Source organism: Amphiura filiformis, chromosome 12, assembly GCF_039555335.1.
Source record: "Amphiura filiformis chromosome 12, Afil_fr2py, whole genome shotgun sequence".
NCBI classification, from domain to species: Eukaryota; Metazoa; Echinodermata; class Ophiuroidea; order Amphilepidida; family Amphiuridae; genus Amphiura; species Amphiura filiformis.
In genome coordinates this window covers 6119478-6134739 of record NC_092639.1, presented here as the reverse complement: position 1 = coordinate 6134739, position 15262 = coordinate 6119478, and the positions used below count along the sequence as shown (strand labels likewise).

At 37.3% G+C, this 15262-nt stretch overlaps 1 protein-coding gene across 1 annotated transcript in view; it reads left to right on the top strand.

The window, feature by feature from the left end:
• The first annotated feature begins 7584 nt into the window (after positions 1 to 7584).
• The window catches only part of LOC140165584 (NXPE family member 3-like), a 19683-nt gene continuing 12005 nt past the window's right edge, over positions 7585 to 15262 (top strand). Inside the window, exons 1-4 of the mRNA XM_072188868.1 lie at positions 7585 to 7675; positions 8857 to 9024; positions 10815 to 11413; positions 14366 to 14433. Coding sequence (XP_072044969.1) covers positions 8908 to 9024; positions 10815 to 11413; positions 14366 to 14433 — 784 coding nt within the window. The 5' untranslated portion in view covers positions 7585 to 7675; positions 8857 to 8907. The remainder of the gene's footprint in view (positions 7676 to 8856; positions 9025 to 10814; positions 11414 to 14365; positions 14434 to 15262) is intronic.

Sequence of the window (15262 nt, the reverse complement as noted above, 5' to 3'; positions counted from 1 at the left end):
TTTAATTGTCATCTACCGCTATCTCCGTGATAATTATAAATGATAATACAAAGCGACGAGTGATGCATCGCGAAATTCGGCGATTTACCCATCGTTTTCCAAAAGCGGTGCATCACAATCGCTCGGCGACCGAGTATAAATTAAGCTTTTCACTTGAGAGAGATAGGATGAAAGTTAGGGTATCAGATGTAATGATTTAGTGCCGGTATTTAGTTCAAATAATTATAATTGTTCTTCGAGGAAAAGAAACAAAATGGCATAATTATATATAACAGCACTATAATAACACAGTCAGTACCAACAGTAACATATATTAAAGAGGGACATATATTATACCAAACGATCACTGTGCCAAAAGATGATAGCTAGCTGATGATGCAAAATCTATTAATAGTTATAAATAGTGTGTGTCCAGAGTGCACACCAGTAAATACAAGTCTCCTACACCCTGGGAGAAAAAAATCAGTGTTTAAAACGAGGATTCGTGCAATACGACTAAATTAAATCCATCAGAAAAGGCTTAAAACCCAACTATTAGGCCCTGATTCATATTTAATCCTCATTTAGGCCTGGGAAATAGATTGTCTGTGAAAAATGAGCAGGATCTGACTTTTTATTACAATTTGGCTAAACTTTCAAAATGTGTTACATTTCAGAAACACCAAGCTATTTGTAAGGTGGCGTACGCTGTATGGGCTATAGGGTGATCTAGTCGGCTTTTTTTTCTGGAAAAAAATGCTGGACTCCGTATATAATTTCTACAATAGATGACTTCATCTGACCTTCGACTTGCAGAAAAGGTAAGTTTTGAAGAACTGAGTCGCTCTGGAGTCAAGAAAATGACGTTTTCCTGGGCCCTGTTTGTACAGAAAGTCAATGGGAGCTATTTACCGGTGTGCACCCTCCATGTTAATGTCCAAAGCGTTATTAAGTTGGGCTTGTTTACGTGATGAACTTTTGAACCCAGGCATTAAGGGCTGGGGGTAAGGGCAAACTTAAAGTACTGGTAACTGGAGAGATGAAGCGACGAGGTATATCAATTTGTAAGCATTCTTTAGCCCAGGTCTTTAGCAAAATTATAGTTCATTGAATTTACAACCGTATGACAAAACAGGCGAAAATAGTAACTGATTATTACAAAAACTAAAAAATTTCAGGTAAAGCATGCATGGATTGATATGTGTTCAAACAACAACGTATTCTGGATTAAATTGTCAAACTTTATCTGTCAAATGGAAAATTGTAATTTGTTTAAAATAAACCTGAAAAACATTTTATGTGAGTGGGATATTGAAAATATTTTAATTGTTTTGGCATGTTTTGCTATTTACAAATCTAGAATAATATATACAATGATATTGGAAAATCCATACCTACTAGGCGGTTACCCGTATTTGGCGGTTCTCGGCTGTCGCGATTACCTGGCTGATGGTGACTGAACCCACCACGTTTCATGCCCATACGACAGTTTTTAGTAATTTGACCTCGGATGACCCCAAAATGACCGTCCAAAATGTTGACTCTAAAAGTTGACTGTACCCACCAAGATTCATGGCCATACGACATTTTTACTATTTTGACCTCAGATGACCCCTGGGTGACCTCGGATGACCCCAAAATGACCGTCCAAAATTTTGACTCTAAAAGTTGACTGTACCCACCAAGTTTCATGCCCATACGACAGTTTATACTAATTTGACCTCAGATGACCCCTGGATGACCTCGGGTGATCTTGGCCCACTAACTGAAACAAACTTGTTCTGTCTGAGATCCAGATGCACCCACCCACCAAGTTTGAGGAACGTGCGACCCCTAGTCTCCGAGAAAATAGGCGGAAAACAGTTTTTACTAATTTGACCTCAGATGACCCCTGGGTGACCTTGACCCACTAACCAATACAAATTTGTTCCGTCTTAGGTCAAGATGCACCTACCCACCAAGTTGCATGCCCATATGACAGTTTTTACTAATTTGACCCCTAGATGACCTCTGGTGACCTTGACCCACTAACCAATACAAACTTGTTCTGTCCCGGGTCAAGACGCACCCACCCGTCAAGTTTGAGGAACGTGCGACCCCCAGTCTCTGAGAAAAACAGTTTTTACTAATTTGACCCCTGGATGACCTCGGGTGACCTTGACCCACTAACCAATACAAACTTGTTCTGTGTGGGGTCAAGCTGCACCCACCCACCAAGTTTGAGGAACGTGCGACCCTAGTCTCCGAGAAAATAGGCGGACAGACAGACTCACAGAGGGACGGAGGCACAGAGTCACAGACTACCAGTATTATTATATAGACTAGGCGGTTACCCGTATTTGGCGGTTCTCGGCTGTCGCGATTACCTGGCTGATGGTGACTGTACTCGCTTAGTTTTATGCCTATAGGACAGTTTTTACTAATTTGACCTCAGATGACCGACTTGTGACCTCGAAATGACCTTCCAAAATTTAGCTCTAAATGTTGACTGTACCCACCATGTTTCATGGCCATATGACAGTTTTTAGTAATTTGACCTTGGATGACCCCAAAATGACCTTCCAAAAATGTGACTCAAAAAGGTGACTGTACCCACCAAGTTTCAAGCGCATACGACATTTGTTACTAATTTGACCTCAGATGACCCTTGGGTGACCCCGGATGACCCCACAATGACCTCCCACAAATTTGACTATAAAAGTTGACTGTACCCACCAAGTTTCATGCCCATACGATATTTTTACTAATTTGACCTCAGATGATCCCTGGATGACCTCGGGTGATCTTGGCCCACTAACTGAAACAAACTTGTTCTGTTTCAGGTCCAGATGCACCCACCCACCAAGTTTGAGGAACGTGCGACCCCTAGTCTCCGAGAAAATAGGCGGAAAACAGTTTTTACTATTTTGACCTCAGATGACCCCTGGGTGACCTTGACCCACTAATCAATACAAACTTGTTCTGTCCTAGGTCAAGATGCACCTACACACCAAGTTTCATGCCCATATGACAGTTTTTACTAATTTGACCCCTAGATGACCTCTGGTGACCTCGACCCACTAACCAATACAAACTTGTTCTGTCCCGGGTCAAGACGCACCCACCCGTCAAGTTTGAGGAACGTGCGACCCCCAGTTCTGAGAAAAAGTTTTTACTAATTTGACCCCTGGATGACCTTGGGTGACCTTGACCCACTAACCAATATAAACTCGTTCTGCCTGGGGTCAAGATACACCCACCCACCAAGTTTGAGGAACGTGCGACCCCCGGTCTCCGAGAAAAGAGGCGGACAGACAAACAGACAGACAAACACACAAACAGATTCTGGTGAATTATAGTAGGATAGATTCTGGTGAATTATAGTAGGATAGTGATGTTATTTACTCATGAAATAAAAAGAATTTACCAAATAATATTGAATATAAAGCGAAAACTGAGAATAAACATAGATAAAGAAAAATGGATTTATTGTAAAATATATTGGAATATAAAGTGACTTGTTGAGATAAAATATTTACATTAACGGTACGAAACAGAAAAAGAGAAAGAAAGAATATGTAAAATATAATAAATATAGGCGTAAGCTTATTGTCAAAGATTTAAAAAATGATACTCAATATTGTTTTAATTATTTTTTTATTACTTTGTAACTTGTTTGTTCAGTGAACTTGGTATTCACACTGGGTACCAGACTATATTATATCATGATTATAGTGACTTTTGCCGTGTGATAGTTTTTATTATATACTTCATTAATATATTCTTGTTCATTGATTGGTTAAAAGTGGATCACATGACCAACAATAGTTCTACCATTAGTACTCCTATCCGTAAATAGTACCTCTAAGCCGTAAATAGTATTTTCAATGTCCCGGATGAGCCGTAAATAGTACCTTTAAGCCGTAAATAGTACTTTTGACCATGCCTTTCGCGTACGCGTATTCGATGCGACGGAACAGTTCACGCGCGCGAAACTGCCATAGCGTGATTTCGCGCTGCTGTAATTGGTTAGCCTGATTTTAGCCTATTCGAATTTTTGAAGGGCAAAATATGTCCGATATTGCTTGATCGCATCACATATATCAGCAAAGGAACAAACCCAGAGGTCACTCCCATTGTGGCCTGTACACCATCCGCGATAATAAAAACGCGTAAAAAGGGTAGTTTTCCGTGAATAGGCTCGATACGCGCGTATCGTGTTTAGGGTGTCAAAAACATGAAACATCGGAAAAGAGGGTAGCAAAATTGCAATGGCTAATACGCGGATATGAAATATAGGGTATGACATTTGATATGCAAGGAATAAAATCCCTGTTTAGGGTGTGAAAACAGGCGCGTGTTACCTGTTTAGGGTATTAGCCTAGGGTTTAGTCCTTGTTTAGGGTGCTTTTCAAAAGTTGATTATCGCGGATGGTGTACAGGCCACAATGGGAGTGACCGCCAGCACAAACATGTCTTTGTAATACTAATATTAATAATAAAAGGCTTATTGAAAGTTATTGCGTCCAATTTGATTACGAAACCATAATGTTTTGTTATTATGGCCTGTCGCCGCCCAGTCGATTTCTATTGGTTGTTTCTTCATTTACCTCTTACGCGTACGGTGTATGGAATGACCGAAAACTTAACATGAGGTGTCAGGTGACTATATAAAAGTAGGTATGTCACAGTGGCTGCACAATAATTCTGCTACACTGTGCATGCAAGCATAACAGTGAATTGAAAAGGGCGCGCTTCAAATTTGGCCAATTTTAGAAAACATCCATGTCGATAAATGAATTTCTTCATATGCTTCATTTATCCAAATTGTTTAAATTTTTAATATATGGTGTGTGAAGCCTTTCCGAGGCTAACATCGGGTCCTTAAATAAAAAAAATTGTTTTGTTTAAGAGCTACTGCCTGTTTTATGGATTTTTGAAGATCGCTCATAATATAGGCCTATTGAAGTAAAGGAACTACCACCATTTAGCTGAAATACTAATCTTTCTTAGCATGTAAATTAATTCCGTCGACAACGAATGAAACACTTCCTAAAACTAGTTGAAGCAAAACATTAATCAATGATATTTTTAGGGAGTAATTTTCCAAACCACAATAGCTCTAAGCCATTGTGTGTGTCCAAGGCCATACTATTTTTGTATACGCGGTACAGTAAAATGGCTTTTGCTTTTACCGATTATCCTCCCATGTTAATCCAGATGACAAAATGTTAATTTAAAGTCTCATTGCAACTGAATTTTAATTTTTACTTTTCGGACTTGGCTTTGAGTAATGGTGACACATACCATGTTTACAGTAAAAATGAAAATTATATTCCAGACACCGTCAAAATGTCAAACTTTTTATTTTTTGTATTGTTTTTAAATAATTAACTGCAGTTCATTTATTCAACCTCATAACAGGAACATAATTAAAAAATTTATGATGAATGAACAGACGTTCATTAAATATTGAAAAAAAACCTAAAATTACTCATGCCTAATTTGCATAATAATATCATAAATACATAATTAGCTGTAATTACCTAATTTGCATAATTAATTACTTATTGTGTATTTTTTTTCATCAATTGAAAGAACTTTGTATACATATGTGTGTAAAAAAAACCGCATCTTTATATCATGTACGGTTTTCTATTGGCATCAATTTTGCATATTAATTAGCTGAACTTAGTCATTTTTGAGATTTAATTTGTCTGCAGATTGGCCGAAATTGCTAAAATAGTATATTTGGTTAATTTATTATAATTATTCAATGATAGATTTTTTAATTTTGTTTTCTGTATTAAACGAAGTCAGGAAAGATATGCATTTAACATGTGATATTTAAATTAACGCTGCTTTTTCAAGCAAGCGTCCAAATATACCTTCAAAATCTTAAAATGTGCCAATTTTGTCATTACAGCCATTTGTGGCAGGATTTCATTCCATCTACGAGCATCTTTAAATTGACACTACGTCACAATGCATTGACCGATTTCAATTCTGTTTTTTTTTATTCTTTAATAAAGCTCAATAATGTAGGAACATTAAATAACATGTTTCTGCTGCGATTATTTTTGAGGTGATATGCCTAATAAAAGTACTAGTAGTAGATACTAGGCTATATAAGCGACGTGTTTATCGGTTGTGTAAGCGCATGCCCAGCAGCCGGTTATCACAACGTTTCACTTGGGAACCAAGGGAACAGTGCCAGTGCATTGGTTGGTCACCCCAGGTTAAATAAGAAATAAAATTAATAAATTAATAATTAAACGTTAACAGAACCACGCTTTTACTGCATGTACAATCATTCCAAAACACCCAGTTACCGTCCAAGGAGTAACTACTTGAACTACTGTCAATAATTACAATGGGGTATGAACGTTTGGACAGTATTTATTGTGGGACATTAGAGCACATCAGACATATCGAAATGCATTCTGAATACAAAGAATGTCCTTCTGATTTTTGAAATTCGCAATGTAATACACATTTTATGGCAAATGATTAGAAATTGATATTTTTTATATTTAACAGTACTCGAAGTAAACTTTATAAATCTGATGATTTATACTTAAAGTGTATGTAGGTGGGATGAAAAGCCGACGATCAATTGAAAATTTTGACCTTTCGTATTGAAGATATGGATTTTTTCCCAAAACACCAAAAACCAATTATGTCTTCAATATGAAAGGTCAAAATTTTCAATTGATCGTCGGCTTTTCATCCTACTTACATACACTTTAAGTATAAATCAGCAAAAGATGAAGCCTCGCTTTTAGTCTAAGTTCCGTAGGGATTAGTCAAGGTTAACATTTATCCATGTAAATCCTGTTCCCGGATTCTGTTCTGTCTGTTATCAAAGTAAAAGGTGTAAGTCAGTTCTTCTGTGGAGAACTGGCCAAGCGGGGCTTCCTGTTAAAGAACAGAACGCTTTTTGGAAGTGCAGCGTCAAAAAGGTTTGGAAAGCTTTGGACTACTCCCCATTCTAGAAAAATGCAGCACTATTGCTTTTTGATTAAAAAAATATTATCATGTTTTGCCAAATGAAACATAGCTAAATCCTTATCATTTAGTTCTAACTGGTAATAAAATGATTTTTGACAATTTCAGTCACAAAATTCAAGACTTGGCACAAGTCTAAGCAATCAAATGTGTAGTATAGGCTAGGAGTTAGCTCATAAATAAATATTTAATGTTAATTCTGGTAATTGGTTATAAAAGATGAAAGAAAAGATGTTTTCTAAAAATTAGAATGCATTAACTGAAATTAGTCTTAGTACAAGTCTTTGGGCTTAATTGTCACATCATTTGAAAAACATCCTAAAATGCATTATGTTTGGCCAGTATTTCCACAAATTGACCAATTAAATAAATGATTAGGATTGAGCCATGTTTCATTTGGTGGAAGAAGATAATGTTTTTAATCGCAAAAACTTAATGTTGTATTTTGCTGGAATGGGGAGTAATCTAATGTAATGATTACTGACTTCCCGGAGTGACGGACCATTACTTCCATGGACTGGACCATATGGACTGACTCACAGTTCATGGTATGACCCCCAGACGAAGGAGGATATGCCTCATTTTACTTGTTGGATTTACCTTTGTGTCATTTGACATGGGGAATGGTATGAAGCTGCATATAGTGAGGTGATATGCAATTACAAACTATATCATGTGGGATCGATTCGTTGATATTTAAGCTGCAAAGGTGGGTCCACTTTAGTTATTCCAAAGTGGCGTTATTCTGAAAATGTGGGTTAGAGTTAAGGATACGTGTTAGAATACGGGTTAGGGCATGATTTCGGGTATGGATTAGGGTATGGGTTAGTGCATGGGTTAGGGTATGGGTTGGTGTTTATGCTTAGGATTTTGCTCAACTCAGAATATTAACGCCCCTTCGGAATATGATGCATAGAACAGAACATTTATAGCATTAAGGGGGTACTACACCCCTGGCCAATTTTGTGCCTATGTTTGCATTTTTCTCAAAAATTATAGCGTATTGGTGACAAGTAAGAAATTGTAGACAGAAAGTTGACGAAACACACATACTTTAACTGGATCTCTAAAGATGCACTCCCGTGAAATATATAACATAAAATAAAACAAACGAAGACGGGAAACAGTTGTACAGCAAATTTTCGGTACTGGGCGTACCTTCTTCAGGCTTTATTAAGTAAGATATGTATATTATAGGGGCAAGGACTACAACTACTGCACTGAAAATTCAGCAACTCGAGGCAAGTAGTTATTGATTTATTGATCAAATATTGGTTTTCCCTCATTTTTGACTGTAACTCCACAACTGTTGTCTGCGCTGAAATAAAATTTCCAGTGCATTAGTTGTAGTCCTTGCCCCTATAATATACATATCTTACTTGTCACCAATGCACTATAATTTTTGAGAAAAATGCAAAAATAGGCAAAAAATTGGCCAGGGGTGTAGTACCCCCTTAACAATTCAATACGTGAAGCACAACATTAATAACATTAAAGCTTAATAGGTTTCCTTGTCTAAGATAAATATATTAAGAAGCTAGCAAGTTATCGGTGTTGGATTATTGAGACTATTTCGAAACGCGAAGCGGAGGGAAATAGTCTCAATAATCCAAACACCTAGGGACAATGCACTACTTCCCTTTATAACATGTTGTATTTGTATAAAGACAACGAAAGCGAGATAAAGCAGGGTATCAAGTGATTATTAAATAACGAAATAATCACGTGATATCCTTCTTGCGTGATATCGATGTTCACCCCACCAACGGCAGGATGGTGCCAGTGATAGGAATGGTCTAAACATCAAATACGAGTTTCCCTTCTTTCATGCTCTTCTTATTGTAACTTTGTTGGTTGTTTTTACTTTTGATGTCTCTCGGTTTTTTTCAGCTTCTATACTTTGGTTACCCTTATATACGAACTGACGAATGATAACATAAAATGAATGGTGAGAAAACAGCAACCGATATTAAGGCTCCGTATTCTGGTCCAAAGCGACTGTTCGTGCTGAATTTATTTTGCCTGATAACTATGGCTGGCCTTACATACATATCATCGGTAAGAGTATGCATACCGGATTACGCACCACTAAATAAATGTAGTTTTCTGTGCTGTGTTAAAATGAAAGAACTTCTTTCTTTTTGTTCACATTACTTTTTGCAATGAATTAATGTTATTTTTGTCACGTCGTCAAATATGGCATTATTTAAGCAACTTTATCGAAAGGTCATAGTTTAACTGAGCCATACTGTCCCCGAATGTATTGCGACATATCAATTTGTAAGCGCTCTTTAGCCAAAGTCATAGTTCATTGAATTTACAACCGTATGACAAAGTTGGCGAAAATAGTAACTTTTGCACAAGATTTGCAATTTAAAGAGAATTGGCCATTGCTTATTAAAATGAGGCTAGTATATGAACAATATAAGTGTGCTCTTTCATTTAATGACATAACATTTGAAAAATATTGTAAGGAACACTTGAGGTTTTGACTTTTAAAAGCTACATTTTAGTCATAATGGCTCTGCAGCAATCGTCAGGACCTATCAATGTCACGAGAGAAAAGCTTTTAAGATAAAGGTCCATTCAGAGATCCCAGCGTAAGTGTAACAAAATTAATTAATTGTTTATAAATTGCCTAAAAGTAAAGGCAACTAATTTCCCTACTTAAGGTGGTGCTACACCCCATGATAAATTTGTGACTATTTTTGCATTTTTCATCTTTTTTGTTGTTGTTGTAACAAATGTTATGTATATTATAAAGACAAGAAATCCAGTTAATACACAGGAATTTCAGTAACTCAAGACAAGCGGTACGTTATTTATGATAAGAAAAGAGGTACCGATAGAATGTACCTCATTTCTTAACATCTATAATGAGTCTTGTCTTGAGTCACTGAAATTTCAGTGAAATAATTGCAATTTGATATGTCTGGTGTACTCTCAGCTCCCACAAAAAAATAATGCAAACGTTAATATCCGATTCCATAAGCGACAGTTTTGCTACTGCGACACGTTGACGACGGTGAGAGAGCTACTAGATACTACTTGTGTTGTACCAGAGAAGATGTAAGAAGATGTAATTTTGTTTTCTCTCCTTTTCTTACATCTTCTCTGGTTTTACCATAGTGCAGTTATGTCCACGGCAAATTCACCGTGACCTTTCCGGCCATAAACCCGCTTAGTAAAGACTAAACCGAGATATGCAATACTAAACCATTATAGTAAGCGATTGTCCAATGCAAATTTATTACATGATTAAATTCGAATTGTCCGCTACGATCGACTAATCCAATCGATAATGACGCTATTGACATGTACGGGCGGAGCTCCACTGACCGAGTTTTGGGGTATTTTCAATGGTTTGCTGTCATTTACTCATCAAGGCGGTCCCCGTTATTATAAGGACTATGCTAATAATTTAAAGATTGACATGTAGAGAATAAACCATGCTTGATTGACAGAAAGTACTAAATTTGTACCTATTACGGTTTCGTGACACCCCTCTTCCAAATGCGACCGAGCCAGGGCGGCCCGGTGAAGCAAAATGTGCATTGGAATAACACGGGAGTTTGGATATAGATGGTAGGATTTCTTTCTCATACAAATGTATGGTCCCCCGTTATTAAAGCTTGTACCGGGTTGAAAAGAATAAGTATTAAATTGAAACATAGAGCAAGTACTAACATCATAGCTTTTATACTTTTGATGACGCTAACTAGTTCATCTCCTATATCTTCAACACAGCGCTACCAGTAGGGGTCAATTGCCTATTGTGAGTGCCCCTGTGTTGTGTACATACATGTAGGCAACAATAACTGCATGATGCTCTCCTTATATTTTTACAGGTGATGTACATTAAACCAGCCCATGTGTCATACACTATAACATCGGTAAAGCAATACCAACTTTGCGATACTTTAGACATAACAATAGACACTCGTGGCTCAGAAAATGAAAGAAAACATGGCGACGATTACCTTTGGGTGTGGGTAGACAATCGGGATTTAAATGCTAGCGCTGTAGCCGACGAAATAATTGACCATCAAAATGGGATTTACACGGCCAGATTCCAACTGCATTGGACGGGACGTGTAAACATCGCTGTCAATTTGATACAATACAGGGAAGAAGTGACTACCTTAGTACGTGTACGGGACACATATCCAGCCAGATGCAGCTACCAAGGAAAATTTGAATTTATGAATATGTCTTTGACTACATCATGCCACTTTACGCAGGATATGTATTTCCTGCCAACAGAAAAATCGATAAATAACACATTTTGTAATTTCACAGATGATAAGACAGGGTTCCCTTGGTACTGTGTGAAGCCGGACGGACTATCTTGTGATAGCTATGTGGCGCACGCTGTTGCACCCCATTGCGGAACACCGTTAATAAGGTCACCGAGGTTAACTAATGAAGAAAAGCAGCTTTTTCAACGGTAAGTATGATATTTACAATTTTACAAACTGAAGCTAGTATATGGATTAGATAAGTGTGCTCTTTCATTTAATGACATAAAATTTGAAAAATATTGCAAGGAACACTTGAGATTTTGACTTTTAAAACCTACATTTTGGTTTTAAAATGTCCTGGGATACGTCGTTTCAACAGATTTACCACATTCGCCTTGCTATAAACATTGAATTGCGTTATCTGTTGACCTGATTTTCTGATTTGATGAAGGGAACACTTGAGGTTTCGACAAAAACCAATCACAGAAGCCTATTTCTCACTAGATCTCACACAGCTAAGCACTCGAGTGCTTGGAAATATCTGTGTGCTCGGGTGTATAGAGGTGAAAACTGTGCGTAGATGCATTTATAAAATAATCGTTTTTGTAGTCAAACTATTTTTCATATGAAGATCATCTCAGGTCGACTAAGTATAGTGTTGGATAAGTTCACAATTATGCGTCAAAGCAATCAAGGTCATATCAAGGTCAACTTGTTACTGATACTGAAAGCTCGACTTATCGTATCGGATATAGGTTATGCGATACTTGTATACAGACTTCTTGACATCGTGTCGAGCTAGATTGAAGAGTTTGCCATCTGTCCTGGACCGGAGGAAAACTCCATGCTGACCATCTGATTGGTGCCAACACACATCCCTGCTTAACACCAGAAACCGGAAATGGCTCGGTTGTATCACAATAAGCTAGAACAGTTGCCTGCATTCCATCATGAAATTCACGAATGATCTTGACAAAGATGTCTGGACAACCATAATGCCCCAGTAGTTTCCAAAGTAGTTCTCTCTCGATTGTGTCGAATGCTTTGGTGAAGTCGATGAAGACCATGTAAAGTGGACTTGCTGCTCTATTGATTTCTCCTGAAGCTGGCGCAGGTTGAAGATATTGGATCAATTGTGGATCGACTGGCTCTGAACCCACATTGGCTTTCATGTAGTATTTTACTTGTTGTAATCTGGCTAGGAGAATCTTTGCGGTCACCCTTCTTAATGGTGTCAAGATGTCAAGAAGTCTGTGTACAAGAGCTCCTATATGCTGATGATGCCGCCCTGGTGGCTCAATCCATTGAAGTCCTGCAGAACATGTTGGACTGTTTTGTGACTGCATCAGTTGCGCTGCATTTGGCCTTACAATCAACATCAGTAAAACAGTGGTCATTTACAAACCTACTCTTGGTACTCAACTCCAAGATCCTGATCTCTACATACATGGAGAACCTGTCAAATCGGTCACCAATTTCACCTACCTGGGGAGTGTGATTTCCATGGACAATATTGTCGATCTGGAGATCACAAGACGCATTCAGAGTACCACCAGTGCCTTTGGATCTCTGGAAAAAAGAGTTTGGTCCCAGCGTGGTATAAGACTAAATGTAAACTGTATCGCGTGTTCGCCCTACCCTGTCTCCTGTATTCTACTGAGACTTACACACTCAATCGGAGGCATATCAAGAAGTTAACCTCCATTCAACTTTGCCACCTTAGATGTGTCATGGGAATATCACGGCATGACCGAGTCCCTAATGGAGAGGTGCTTCAGAGAGCCAAAATGGAGAACGTAGAAGCCATCCTAGTGAAAAGCCAACTGCGCTGGGTCGGTCATGTCGTGAGGATGCCTGATTAAAGACTACCAAAAGATGTGATGTATGGTGAACTCACGGAAGGAAAGAGAAACGTGGTAGGCAGAAACTTCGGTATAGAGATGTTGTTAAGCGTCATCTGAAGACAGCTGACGTGGATGTTGAAACATGGGAGACGAAAGCTAGTGACCAGGTCAGTTGGAGGAAGAAATTTCATGATGCTGGGAAAACAGTGGAGCGCAAGCGAAAGGAGAAGTACCTCGAAGGATGGAGAAAGTGACACCCATCAACTTCGACAACTGTGCCTTCATCGACAACGATGGGCAGCCGATGATGATGATGATGCGATACTTAAGGGGTAGTTTTACAAGTCATACGAGTAAAAGGTTATGGAGGTGTGTCCGATTGTGTTTATCCTTGATACTTATATAATATTGAATGGTGTAATATTTTTTGAGTGTGATATTCAATATTATTATTATTATATACAGAATATATAGCCACCGGGTTTAACCAATGTGTATTGAGATAGCTCTTTACTCCAAAATATTGCATTTGTAGGCCTAGAGTCGAAGACGAATTTTAAGTGTAATATGTTTTCTACGAAATCGTTACGGTGCTGTATTGTTGTGCTGTTGTATCATACGCGTGTTGGTCTGTCACCATGGTAACGCGCGACGCGTATCACAATATTTAAAAAAATTGTATTGCATCCGGTATTTTGCCAATATTGTACATTCAATATTATATAAATAATAATATTATTTATATCAGGCTTTTGATATGCGGTAAATGAAAATTTAAGCTTACGTAACCACATGTGTATTGTAATGTAAGCTTAGCTTTTGACCTTCTTGTTTTCTGCTCTTTACTCTCCAAAGACAATTTCGGAATAATTATATACGTTATAGGTTTATTTGTAGATGTGAATTATATTTCCTAAGGTTATCATCATCCAGAATTGCCGCGAATTAATTTGGTGATTTTACTTGTTTATACCGGTACAGTACGAAATCTCCTGTCAGTATTATTGTGCTGTTGTATCATGATGCGTGTTGGTGCTGTCACCACGGTTACTCGCGACGCGTACGAGATACGCGTACAATATTAATAAAATATTGTATTGCATCCGGGTATTTTGCAAATATTGTACAATATACAGTTTTATTGTATCGCTCAAAAGCCTGATATAAATAATAATAATAATAATTATTGGTATGGTATTTAGTATTCCATAGTTCATGAAACTAAAATAAACAAAAAATTCATATTTCAGCCCCTCATCCAAGATATGTTTAATTATATACAAAATTCGTACTTTTATCTCTTTTTTTTTTCAGTTTAAAGTCAGTAAAGTCAGTATCAGCGGAGACAACATTTATAGACGTAGAACCAACCAAATCAAAAGGTACAAGGTATTATAACTAACCCACTTTGGACCCAACTTATAAAAAAGAGAATGGATGCTTAACATCTTTTAAAGGCATTAAAAGTAAATGTATGCATTTAAACAGCACGATCATAACTTAAGCTACTCGACGGTTGGATAAAAAAACAATAATACCACCCAAAAGTTGATTTTACCCAACAGTTGATTTTACCCAACAATTGATTTTATCCAACAGTTGATTTTATCCAACAGTAGATTTTACCCAACAGTTGATTTTATCCAACAGTAGATTTTACCAACAGTTGATTTTACCCACCAGTAGATTTTACCAACAGTTGATTTAACCAACAGTTGATTTAACCAACAGTTGATTTTATCCAACAGTAGATTTTACCCAACAGTTGATTTTACCCAACAGTAGATTTTACCAACAGTTGATTTAACCAACAGTTGATTTAACCAACAGTTGATTTAACCAACAGTTGATTTAACCAACAGTTGATTTTGCCCAAAAGTTGATTTTATCCAACAGTTGATTTTATCCAACAGTAGATTTTACCCAACAGTTGATTGTACCCAACAGTTAATTTTATCCAACAGTTGATTTAACCAACAGTTGATTTAACCAACAGTTGATTTAACCAACAGTTGATTTTACCTTAACAATTGATTTTATCCAACAGTTGATTTTATCCAACAGTAGATTTTATCCAACAGTTGATTTTACCCAACAGTTGATTTTATCCAACAGTTGATTTAACCAACAGTTGATTTAACCAACAGTTGATTTAACCAACAGTTGATTTTACCCAACAGTTGATTTTATCCAACAGTAGATTTTACCCAA